Here is an 11,785-nt window from a genome sequence, read left to right as displayed (position 1 = left end):
TCTGAGCAGTGTCATCTGTCTTCTATTTTGACCCTCAGGAAGAAGTAGGGGGACCAGTGCCATAGTGTCTTTGATTTCATTTGAGGAGAAGGTCAAAGAGGCTGGCTCACCTGAAGAGTTTAGAGGAAGTTTGGATTTGACTTAGATCTGTCTTCTTTATCTTTGATCATAAAAGATGAACTTAAAACCCAGACATAAATGTCCATTGTCATTTCCTTTACGTCTGAGAGGAGATGGGATTACTTTTGGGCATTCATTTTACTTCTTAATCCTTAGAGTTGCATTCAACAGGCCAGATCTGGACATCACTAGACAGAAGTTCTGGATGCCTTAGAGTATGACCTTTTCCCATTTCTGCCTTTTATTAAAAGTAAAACCAAGAGAAGGCAGAAGAGGGAAAGGCAACTGTCTGCGTCTCTATAAGATCCATATTCCACATGAGTTATGTATTCTTCCCTCTTTTCTGAAAGTGTTCATCTTGCCAAACAGACACATTTATTTCTCTTAAAGGAACTTCCCTTCTTAGGTGAGTCTGCCAAATTTGCCCAAGAGACTATTCTTTATTTGCCTGTTGATTGCCCTTAATATCTTCCACACTCCTTCACTCTTAATTCATCATTAGATGATTAATGAACACAGGCCTTTTTTGGCCTATTATGTACCTTGAGATCTTACATGTCTCTGAGGATTTGAAAAAGAGGAGATTCATTTTTGTCCTCTCTCCTTAGTCTAGGCAGATGGCTATGTGCTTCAAAGTTTGGGATCTAAAGTTAAACTACTGGGAATCAGATAACTTTGAACCAGTCAAGTCCAGCATCTCCATTTTACGGATGAGGGGACATAAAACTAGATTGCTTATTTCTCCCTGGTTTCTATATAGCTACAAATGGAGCTATGACCAAAATCCAGATTACCTAGTCAATGCATATAGCTCTGGGCCTCTGATGTTTCCCTGAATTGTGCTGAGGATGCTACTTGCACTTCATTGGAGGCCAGAGACTTTTTTTTTTTTTTTAGATGGAGTCTCGCTGTCACCCAGGCTGGAGTGCAGTGGTGCAATCTTGGCTCACTGCAGCCTCCACCTCCCGAGTTCAAGTGATTCTCCCGCTTCAGCCTCCTGAGTAGCTGGGACTACAGGTGTGTGCCACCATGCCTGGCTAATTTTTATATTTTAGTAGAGATGGAGTTTCACCATGTCGGGCTGGTCTCAAAATCCTGACTGCAAGTGATCTGCCCACCATGGCCTCCCAATGTGCTGGGATTACAGGCATGAACCACCATGTCTGGCTAAGGCCAGAGACTTTAATCCATAGGTTACATGGATAGCCCTGTTGGTGTGGCTGAGATTTACTGCAGCCTTTCAGAGACTGCCTTTGGGAGGTAGTCACTCTTTACACCCCTACGGCACTCTGAAGTCAAGGTCATGCTGATATCCTCTGACACTGGTGGAGTTTAGTTTCTTGGCCATTTACAAGCCCCTAAGCAGAAAGCGTGCCTGAGGCATTCTTTCCCTGTCTGTTGAGAAGCAACACATAATACGTAGTATAATGAGTTTGAACCTAGGATTTATTATTTGACCTAGGGCCAAATTATGTAACTTCTCTGTACTTTACACTATTTATTTGTATTGTGAGAATAATAATAATTCCCTTCTCACAGAGTTATTGTGAAGAATAAATGAGACAATATTCATAAAATGCTTAGAATAGGTAGGCCCAAAGAAAGTCCATTTCTAGAGACTGTACTTCCAAGTTAGATTCCTTTCATAAGTTCTTCTTTTTTTCTTCCAGGTAGAAACTTTCCCTATTGGAGTTTCTATGTGTCTATCATATATGTCACATACACAAACACATCTAATGCATAATATAGTTGTATATATAATGAGATTATTTGAATGCAAAAACAAATACACTGAGACTCTTGCCCTATACCATATGATGGGGCTCGAATATGTGTCTCCACCAAATCTCAAGTTGAATTGTTATCCCGAATGTTGGAGGTGGGACCTGATGAGAGGTGACTGGATCGTACAGGTGGATACCTCAGGGCTTGGTGCTGTCCTTGCGATAATGCGTAAGTGCTCATGAGATCTGATTGTGCGAAAGCGTGTGGTACCTCTCCACCTCTCTCTTCTCCTACTTTTGCCATATGATATGCCTGCTCCCCCATTGCCTCCCACCATGAGTAAAAGCTCCCTGAAGCCTCCCCAGAAGCTGAGCAGATGCCAGCACCATGGTCGTACAGCCTGCAGGACCATGAGCCAGTCAAACCTATTTTCTTTATAAATTACCCAGCCTCAAGTATTTCTTTATAGCAACGCGAGAATGGCCTAATACAGCAAATTGGTACTGAGGACAGGCTTGGCTCTCAAGATATTTAAAAATATGGAAGGAACTTTGGAACTGGGTAACAGGCAGAAGTTGGAAGAGTTTGGAGGGCTCAGAAGATGGGAAGATGAGGGAGAGTTTGGTTAAATGGTTGTGACGAAAATGCTGATAGTGGTATGAACAGTGAAGTCCAGTCTGACAGGGTCTCAGATGGCAATGAGGAGCTTATTGGGAACTAAAGCAAAGGTCATGTGTGTTAGGCCTTGACAAAGAACTTGGCTGCCCTGTGCCCCTTCCCTGGGGATCTGTGGAAGTTCGCACCTCAGAATGTTGATCTAGGGTGTCTGGCAGAAGAAATTTTTAAGCAGCAAAACAGTGTGTAGACTGGTTCTTTCTTATAGTGTGTCCTCAGATGTAGGATCAAAGAAATGAAAGTTGGAAGTTATATTTAAAGGAGAAGCAGAGCATAAACGTTTGGAAAATTTGCAGAGACAGAAAAAGCTTTTTCAGGACAGAAATTCAGGCAGGCCGTGGAGCAACCACTTGCAAGAGAAATTTGCATAACCAAAAAGGAGCCAAGTGCTACTAGTCAAGAAATAGGAAAAAGGCCTCAGAGGCATTTCAGAGATCTACGAGGCAGTGCCTCCCATCACAGGCTCAGAGGCCCAGGAGGACTAAGGATTTTAGGGCCAGATCCAGGGTCCCACTGCCCTGCGCCACTCCAGGAGGCTGCTCTCAAATCCTGGTTGCTTGAGCTCCAGCCATTGTGCCAGTGGGCCCAGGTATAGCTCAGGCTGCTGCACTGGAGGGTAGAAACTAAGCCTTGGTGGCTTCGTGGGGTGTTAGTTAAGCCTGTGGATGTGCATAGTGCAAGAGTGAAGGAGGCTTTGCAGCCTCTGCCTAGATTTCAGAGGGTGTATGTGAAGGCCTGGATGTCCAGGCAGAAGCCTGCTGTAGGGGAAGAGCCCCTTTAGAGAACCTCTATTAGGACAGTCCAGAGGGGAAATGTGGGGTTGGAGGCCCCACACAGGGTCCCCACTGGGTACTGCCTAGTGGAGCTGTGGGAAAAGGGGCACCATCCAGACCCCAGAATGGTAGGTCCACAAGCAGTTTACACCCTGTGCTTGGAAAAGCCACAGGTAGTCAACAACCTGGGAGCGCAGTGTGGGGCTGAATTCTGCAAAGCCACAGGAGTAGAACTGTCCAAGGCACTGGGAACCAACCCCTTGCACCACTGTGCCCTGGATGTGGGATATATAGGAGATTATTTTGGAGCTTTAAGATCTAATGACTGCCTTGCTGCTTTTCAAGCTTGTTTGGAATCTGTGGCCCCTTTCTTTTGGCAGATTTCTTCCTTTTACAATGAGAGAAATCAGCCAAAATCTTTACCCAATGCCTGTACCCCCATTGTATCTTGGAAGTAAATAAATTGTGATTTTACAGGTTCATAGGTGGAAGACATTCATCTCCAGATAAGACTTTGGACTTGGGACTTTTGAGTTAATGCCAGAGTGACTTAAGACTTTAGGGGACTATTGAGCAGGAGATGATTCTATTTTGCGATGTGAGGACCTGAGACCTGGGGGCCAGGAGCAGAATGATATGGTTTGAATATATGTCCCATGAAATCTCATGTTGAACTGTAATCCCCAGTGTTGGAGGTGAAGCCTGATGGGAGGTGATTAGATCCCTCATGGCTTGGTGCTGTCCTTGCAATAATGAGTGAGTTCTTGTGAGATCAGGTGTGTAAAAGTGTGTGGCATCTACTCCCCTGCCTTGCTCCTGCTTTTACTGTGTGATATGCCTCTCCCCTTTCACCTTCTGCCATAGGTGAAAGCTCTCTGAAGCCTCACCAGAAGCGGAGAAGATGCCAACCCCGTGCTTTTACGTGCTGCAGAACCAGGAGCCAGTTAAACCTCTTTTCTTTATAAATCATCCAGCCTCAGATATTTTTATAGCAATGCAAGAACAGCCTAATACACAGTATATACACATTAGTTGATTATAGATAATCTCATATCAAATTGGCACAGTTTAACAATCATTAAAATATTAATAAGCATGAGAATGAATGGAGTCTCACTCTGTCACCCAGGCTGGAGTGCCGTGGTGTGATCTCGGTTTACTGCAACCTCCGCCTCCCGGTTTCCACCGATTCTCCAGCCTCAGCTTCCCAAGTAGCTGGGATTACAGGCATGCGCCACCATGCCCAACTAATTTTTGTATTTTTAGTAGAGACGGGGTTTCACCATGTTAGCCATGCTGATCTTGAACTCCTGACCTCAAGTGATCCGCCTGCCTCGGCCTCCCAAAGTGTTGGGATTACAGTGTGAGCCACTGCACCCAGCCTCAATTGGATCTTAATGTGATATTCCACAAGGAATTCTGAGTCCTGCGTCAACCCAGTAGTAGGGCTTTTTGTCTTCCCTGTCTTCAGCTGAAAGGCGTGTTCTTGGCAAAGCTGAACACAGACAGCAGCATCATGTTACCTCAGGTTCTCCATGTATGGCTTCTTGGTGCATACCCTCCAAGGCTAACCTCCACATCTGAGAGGTCTCAGCTTATGAGAAAGGAAAGACTTTTATGAAGCTGGATGAACTCCCTAATCTCATGGATCTCAAATTATGCTGTGAGCAGAAGTATCTGGGGAACTGTTAGACAGTTCATTGCCTCCTCTAATACACAGGAATGTACACGTGAATTAACAAGAGAAGGGGTTAAACAAGCTTTATGAGGAAATTTGGAGTCTGGGGACGGGCGAGAAGAAAAGGCATAAGTTCCCAGATCTTCCTTTTTCTGACAAAGGCTGCTGGAGCCAGGATGCTCTGCAGGGCACTGATAGGTTGGTCTTGCAGAAGAGGGCCTTGCTTCCCTGTGGCTCTCCCTTCTTATAATACAAGTAGAAAACAACTTTGTCATTGTGGAGATAAACTCACTACTTGGTGCCAGGCAATGTGAATGTGAGGTGTTTGCTTTTTCAACAAGAGCCATCTGGGAAAGCTAGCTGTCTAGTACCTGGGAAGCTTGAGATCTTTGGGAAGTTTCAGTCCCTCTGTAGAGAGAAGGGGCCTTTTGTTCTATGGGAAGCTGAGTTTCTGTTTTATACCTACATGCTGTGAATAGAATGTTGGAGGGTAGAAGACAGTCTAAGCTAGCACTTTGTTCAAGCGCCCTAGACTATTTCTGAGGTTCTTTCTGGACATGGAACTTGTCAAGTCACATGAACTTATTAAAATACAAGTGCCTTGGCCCCATCAGATTTCCTGGCTCCAAAGCAAGGCTCAGATGTCTGGAGTAACAAGTGTCATAAGTAATTATGATGTGTATGTGTGTGTGTAACCTGTGTGTGTGTGTGTAAAACCTGTGTAGGTAACCTGTGTATGTAACCTGTGTGTGTGTAACTGTGTGTATGTAACCTGTGTGTGTAACCTGTGTATGTAACCTGTGTGTATGTGTAACCTGTGTGTGTGTAACCTGTGCATGTGTGTGTAACCTGTGCGTGCGTAACCTGTGTGTGTATGTAACTGTGTGTGTAACTTGTGTGTGTATGTAACCTGTGTGTGTGTAACTGTGTGTATGTAACCTGTGTGTGTGTGTAACCTGTGTGTGTGTGTAACCTGTGCATGTGTGTGTAACCTGTGCATGTGTAACCTGTGTGTGTATGTAACTGTGTGTGTAACTTGTGTGTGTATGTAACCTGTGTGTGTATGTAACCTGTGTGTTACCTGTGTGTATGTAACCTGTGTATGTAACCTGTGTGTGTGTAACCTGTGTGTGTAACCTGTGTGTGTGTAACCTGTGTGTGTATGTAGCCTGTGTGTGTAGCCTGTGTGTGTGTATGTAACGTGTGTGTTTGTGTGTAACCTGTGTGTGTGTGTGTAACCCATCTTTTGGCATCCAATTTTAGTCCCTTTCGGAGACTCGTTGTCTCCAGCCCCTCAGCCATAGATCCTTTGCGAGTTCACTCTGCCTTTTCTGTAGATGAAAACACGGGGATTGAGCTCTGAATAGCTCTGTGTCTTCAGCACCAGCAGCCTTATGCTAAATCATTTCTAATGTGCAGGAACCCCAGCACGTGAGTTGGACCCGGTTGGAGGACGAATAACAGTAGTTGCTGGATCTTCAGGACATTGAAGAGGCAGTGCCCAGAAGTCCCTGTCTAGGTGAGTGGTGTCAGAAGAAGACCACTGGTTTGACGTTTAAAAGATGAGTTCTGGTCCAGGCCCTTGCAGCTGTTGGATCATGTAGGCAAGTGACTCAGTCTGTTTTCTGTCAGCTGAGTGGGTAGGTGTGGACGATGTCTGAGTTCTGTGAAATCTCTGATAATCTATGACTGTGTGCTTCTTTGGAAGAACACCTGAAGTACAATAATGGAAGAAGGGTTGAGGGGCAAATGGGGCTAGCAGTGTGGTAGTTATCATTTCTGAAATTTATTCTGTCTCAATCCCAGGAAAATGGGTGCATTGAAGCTTGATCAAGCCATCTTTCTTTTTCCTTTTTTCCTACACTTGAGAGTCTTGATTCTTGTCATCCTTCTTGCTGCTCTCATTTTCCATGGCTAACAAGCTACCGTAATAGGTCATTTTACCTTTTAATGCCCAACACTCTGTCATCAGCTGATGCACCCGCTCGTTTCCATTTGTTTGGCTTAGCATGTTACCCAATAACTCTTTCCATATTTCTCGTTGTCTCTGTGTTCACCATGCCCACTGCATAAATTCTGCCTCTTCTCTCTTCTGGCTTTGCTCACGTATCCCCCCACTATCCTTTTTTGTTTTCTCCTCATATAAAGTTGCTGGTGTGTATGAATTCAAATTACTTGTCTTTTCTCTGCTGGTTTATTTTCCTTTCTCTCCGCGGTAGATACAGATGACATTTGTACTTTAAATATCTTTCATATAGGGAGATATAAACTGAACCAAAGCGTCGACACCAATCACACTGTTTCTGAAGAACTAGAGTTTTCAGGGTCAGCAATGGACAACCTCAAAGGGGATACTGCTCAGGGTCCTACAGATGAAGAAGCCTATAAACATGAAGGCCACTTTTCAAGGCAGACAAAATGTCCTGCACAGAAGAAATCCTCTTTGGAGAATACAGTGGTCAGAAAAGTGTCAGTGACACTCAAAGAAATTTTCACGGAGGAGGGAGGCCCTGAATCACGGGAATTTAGTCTAAGGCCAAACCTTGACACGCAACAGAAAATTCCAAATGGCAGCAGATCCCCAGTATCTACGAAAAACTCCAAAGATAATTCAGACTTAATTAAAGACCACAGACTTTTCTCACAAAAAAAACCTTGTCAATGCAATGAGTGTGAAAAAGCCTTTAGTTACCAATCCAACCTTCTTATACACAGTAGAATTCGTGGTGGAGAAAAGTCTTTTGAATGCAATGAATGTGGGAAATCTTTCAGCCGAAGTACGCACCTTGTCGAACATCAAAGAATTCACACTGGAGAGAAACCTTATGAATGCAGTGATTGTGGAAGAGCTTTTAGCCGGAGCGCACATCTTAGTCTACATCAGAGAATCCATACTGGAGAAAAACCGTATGAGTGTCGTGAATGTGGAAAAGCCTTTAGCCGAAGCACTAACCTTAGTCAGCATCGGCGAACTCATACTCGAGAAAGGCCTTACAAATGTAAGGAATGTGGGAAAGCCTTCAGTGACCGCTCGACCGTCATTCAGCATCAGCGAATACATACTGGAGAAAGTCCGTATGAGTGTAGTCAGTGTGGAAAAGCTTTCAGTTGGATCTCATTGCTTATTGAACATCAGAGAACACACACTGGGGAGAACCCCTATGAGTGCAGTGACTGTGGGAAAGTGTTCAGTCGAAGCTCATCTCTTACTGAACATCACAGAATCCACACTGGAGAAAAGCCCCATGAGTGCAGAGTGTGTGGAAAGGGCTTCAGTCGAAGCTCATCCCTTACTATTCATCAGAGAACTCATACCGGGGAGAAGCCGTACAAATGTAATGACTGTGGAAAAGCCTTCAGTCAGAGTTCAACTCTCATCAGACATCAGCACCTACATACTAAAGAGTAACGTCTGAGCTTTTATTAATGTTAACCCCAGAACACACATACCTAACCTCCCACCATAGAAATGTATGTATTTCAAGTGTGTATATGTACTTGTTCTCATATTCTTTTATTAGATACCTGTAACCATTTTAAGCTTTCATTCCTTCTTTCTGGCGATCTATTCTTTTCTCTCCTCTCCTTTTCTCCCTCCCTCTTACTTTTTCTACCTCCCCTTTTTCTTTGTTTTTCTTTTCTCAAATGAGTTCGCAATAAAACAAAGAGATGACTCAAAAAACTTATCATATGCAATCTAATGTTCCGAAAGGCTCCAACTTTAGAATGTGAAGCTGCCTGACGCCTTGTAGTCTCTCCACTGATCATTCCATCAGGCGTGCATCCCCAACCTGCCAGCTAATCCTGTTTTCTAACCACATCGGCCCCTTCACATGAAGAGAAAATCCTGCGTGTGTGTCTTCGTACTTGCTGGCTCTAGTAACAGAAGTGAGGGATCTGGCTTTAGAACAGGACTAAAAACATCTCACCAGTCTGGGGAAAATAGTGTGGAGGAAATTCATTCTTCTGACTTTTTTCTCACCTTCCTCCTTCACTCACGTTTCTTGCTCTAGCATTTTCCTCAAAATATAACTCATTTTTTTACTAATGTGCCTAATGCCTAACTAATCCTAGTGTTATTTTATCACATTTTTACCGAAAATGTTCTAAAAATCTTGGAGATATGTCTTCATGATCTTGGGGGAAAGTTGCCAGTAGCAGAGCCTTTTTTAAAAAAATCCTTTTCTTCTATTTACAGACTTCATAAAACTTATACTCTGTGGCTCTGAGCCTCATAAATCTTGGAAGGTTGATCTCTCAAGGGCAAACCCAGTGCCTGTTTCTCGGTCCTGTTCCTACTCAACATTTGCAGCACTTTCTGTCACTGTTATGCCTTAAAGCTTAAGCTTCCTTCAGGATCCATGATTTTGTGCTGATCTGCCGTTTCCTACCTCCCAGCGCTTCTTTGATCGCCAATGATCAGCTCTGTGCCATGCGGCAAGGGTTGGGCCAGAATAATCTCGTTTTATCCAGTTATAAGACTTGAGGTCGTGCAATTAGATTATACACTTCTTGAAGACAGAAATCTTGGTTTGTTTGTTTTTGTCTTATTTTTGAAAGAAGTTCTTGCTCTGTTGCCCAGGCTGGAGTGCAATGGCACGGTCATAGCTCACTGCAGCCTTGAACTCTCGGGCTCCTGCCACAGCTTCCTGAGTAGCTAGGGCTGCAGGTGTACACCACCACACCCAAAATGTTAAACATTTTTTGTGGAGACAGGATCTCACTATGTTGGCAAGGCTGGTCTTGAACTCCTAGACTCAAAACAGTTCTCCCATGTCGGCTTCCCAAAACATTGACATTATAGGTATGAGCCACCACGCCAGCCAGAAATCTTGTTTTTGATTGAGATAAAACATCACGAAGTGCTGAGTAGACACTAAATGCCCTGTAATTATTGCTCACTGTTCCGCTTTGTCCTTTTGTAATCAAACAGCTTGCCTTTATGTGATATAGATTAGTAATTGACGTCTCATACTGCTGCTTCCCAGTCGTGGTACCTTGTGCCTGGATTACTAAACTGATCACTGTTGACTCACTACCGTTATCTAGCTCCTTACTAAACGACCACTTTGTTAAAAGTAGGCTGCAGTTTCCCAGTGACCTCTGGCCAAAATGTAAACTTCTTTAACTTAAGGTATTTCATAGTTCGATCTACTTATTTACTTACTTTCTCTTCTCAAAGATAATGCATGCGGGCAGGCCTGTTTCTTGTTCCTACCATACCCTCTTCTCACACTTGGCTTCTTTTCAAACTATTCCTTAGCACTTTTCCATGTTCTGCTTTCTTTGTATTCCAGAAACCCTATCCCTTTTTTAAAGGCCACGCTCATATCCTGACGGTGACACTTTCAGTTCCCTGCCTTCTCAGAAATCCTCTGTAGTGATGGTTTCGATTATTGTCCTATGTTAGACACCTTCCTTACATTAGCCATTTTGAAGTTGTCAATCACCCTACATCTTTGATAAGCCCCATGTAATACATAGTGCGATGCCAGCTGGTGCTCTAGTTTTAATCTAAACGTCTAGGGTTTAATTTAGCAGCATGATCTTTTTAGTTTTTTGAATGATGAGGTAACCTCGTAGGTATTTTGGCCCATTTTGTTTTTCCTTGAGTTGTGTGTGTAACTGACTATTCAGACTGACTCCTTCAGATCTCCTAGGATGCTGACCTCTTGGCGTTCTATTTCATGAGACTACTGTAAGGAATGAGTGAGTTTATCCATGTAATGTAATACGGCAGTGCCTGGCATACAGTAAAAGCTCAATAAATTCTCATTATTATAATTGTACTGATTCACATTTGCCTCTAGCTTCTTATTTCTTTCCTGCGGAGTTTTTAACTTCATTACCAGAAATGGAAAACTAGGATCACAGTCAAATAAGCTAGAAGGTATTTCTTTTATCATAATAGGCAACAACTACTTTATTATAACTTCACTGTATGTAAACAATGACTCAAGTTTGCGAACAAGATACGAAAAAATAGAAAAAAAACCATACAAATGAGCACTAAGAGATCAGGACAAGTTATGATAACCTACACAGGTATTCGGTTAGGGATACAAGCTGAGTATTCTGGCAACCAAAATGAGAAGGTAATTTGCTTACATTGTTTTAGAAGGAAAAAAATATGTCCATTCTTCGAGGAAAACAAAGCTTTTCTAACACTTAGAATTAAGATGAATTCCTCCATTGGTCTTCATGTAATTATACAATGTATACATGTAAAATATTTAGTCCACAGTAGAAGAAGATCCAGAAAGGCAGATGTGAAGATTGTTTTTAGGATGGAGTGCGTTCGCAGGAGTGGGAGGTAGAGCATACTAAGTAATAAAGTTTTGACTGGGTGCCAGAAGAAACAAGGACATTTTGGTCAATGATGGACTGCAGGTGTGACAGTGATCACATAAGGTTAAGTTGGAGCTGGAAAATGTCTATGACCTAGTAATGTTATGGCATAATTATGTGTTTTTGGTGACACTGGTATAAACAGTGCACTGCCAGTCATGTAAAAATATAGCACTAAAGGCCAGGTGTGGCGGCTCACACTTGTAATCTCAGCACTTTGGGAGACCAAGGCAGGTGGATCACCTGAGGTCAGGAGTTCGAGACCAGCCTGGCCAACATGGTAAAGCTCTGTCTCTACTAAAAATATATAAATTAGCCAGGTGTAGTGGCTCATGCCTATAGTCCCAGCTACTCGGGAGGCTGAGGCACTAGAATTGCTTGAATCTGGGAGGCGGAGGTTGCAGTGAGCCAAGATCAGGCCATTGCACTCCACCTTGGGCAACAGAGTGAGACTCGGTCTCAAAAA

General features: G+C 43.3%; 2 protein-coding genes across 11 annotated transcripts in view; both read left to right on the top strand.

Annotated features, from left to right (window-relative positions):
* Window positions 1-10,768, top strand: part of ZNF391 (zinc finger protein 391) — an 83,426-nt gene extending 72,658 nt beyond the window's left edge. For 7 of the 10 annotated variants that reach the window (XM_054254749.2, XM_017971586.4, XM_078368121.1 and 4 more), the window contains 2 exons: window positions 6,391-6,490; window positions 7,230-10,768. In XM_054254749.2, coding sequence (XP_054110724.1) covers window positions 7,304-8,380 — 1,077 coding nt within the window. In that variant the 5' untranslated portion in view covers window positions 6,391-6,490; window positions 7,230-7,303 and the 3' untranslated portion in view covers window positions 8,381-10,768. Of the gene's footprint in view, window positions 1-1,790; window positions 2,074-4,157; window positions 5,170-6,390; window positions 6,491-7,229 lie in introns of all 10 variants that reach the window. The other 3 variants (XM_078368122.1, XM_054254750.2, XM_035297299.3) reach the window with 3 other exon arrangements.
* Window positions 1-11,785, top strand: part of PRSS16 (serine protease 16) — a 194,443-nt gene that overhangs the window by 86,401 nt on the left and 96,257 nt on the right. Inside the window, exon 16 of the mRNA XM_035297328.3 lies at window positions 6,391-6,490. The gene's annotated coding sequence lies outside the window, so the exon portion shown is untranslated. The remainder of the gene's footprint in view (window positions 1-6,390; window positions 6,491-11,785) is intronic.

This window comes from Callithrix jacchus, chromosome 4 (assembly GCF_049354715.1).
Source record: "Callithrix jacchus isolate 240 chromosome 4, calJac240_pri, whole genome shotgun sequence".
In the NCBI taxonomy this organism is placed as follows: Eukaryota; Metazoa; Chordata; class Mammalia; order Primates; family Cebidae; genus Callithrix; species Callithrix jacchus.
This window is presented reverse-complemented; position numbering and strand designations above follow the sequence as displayed.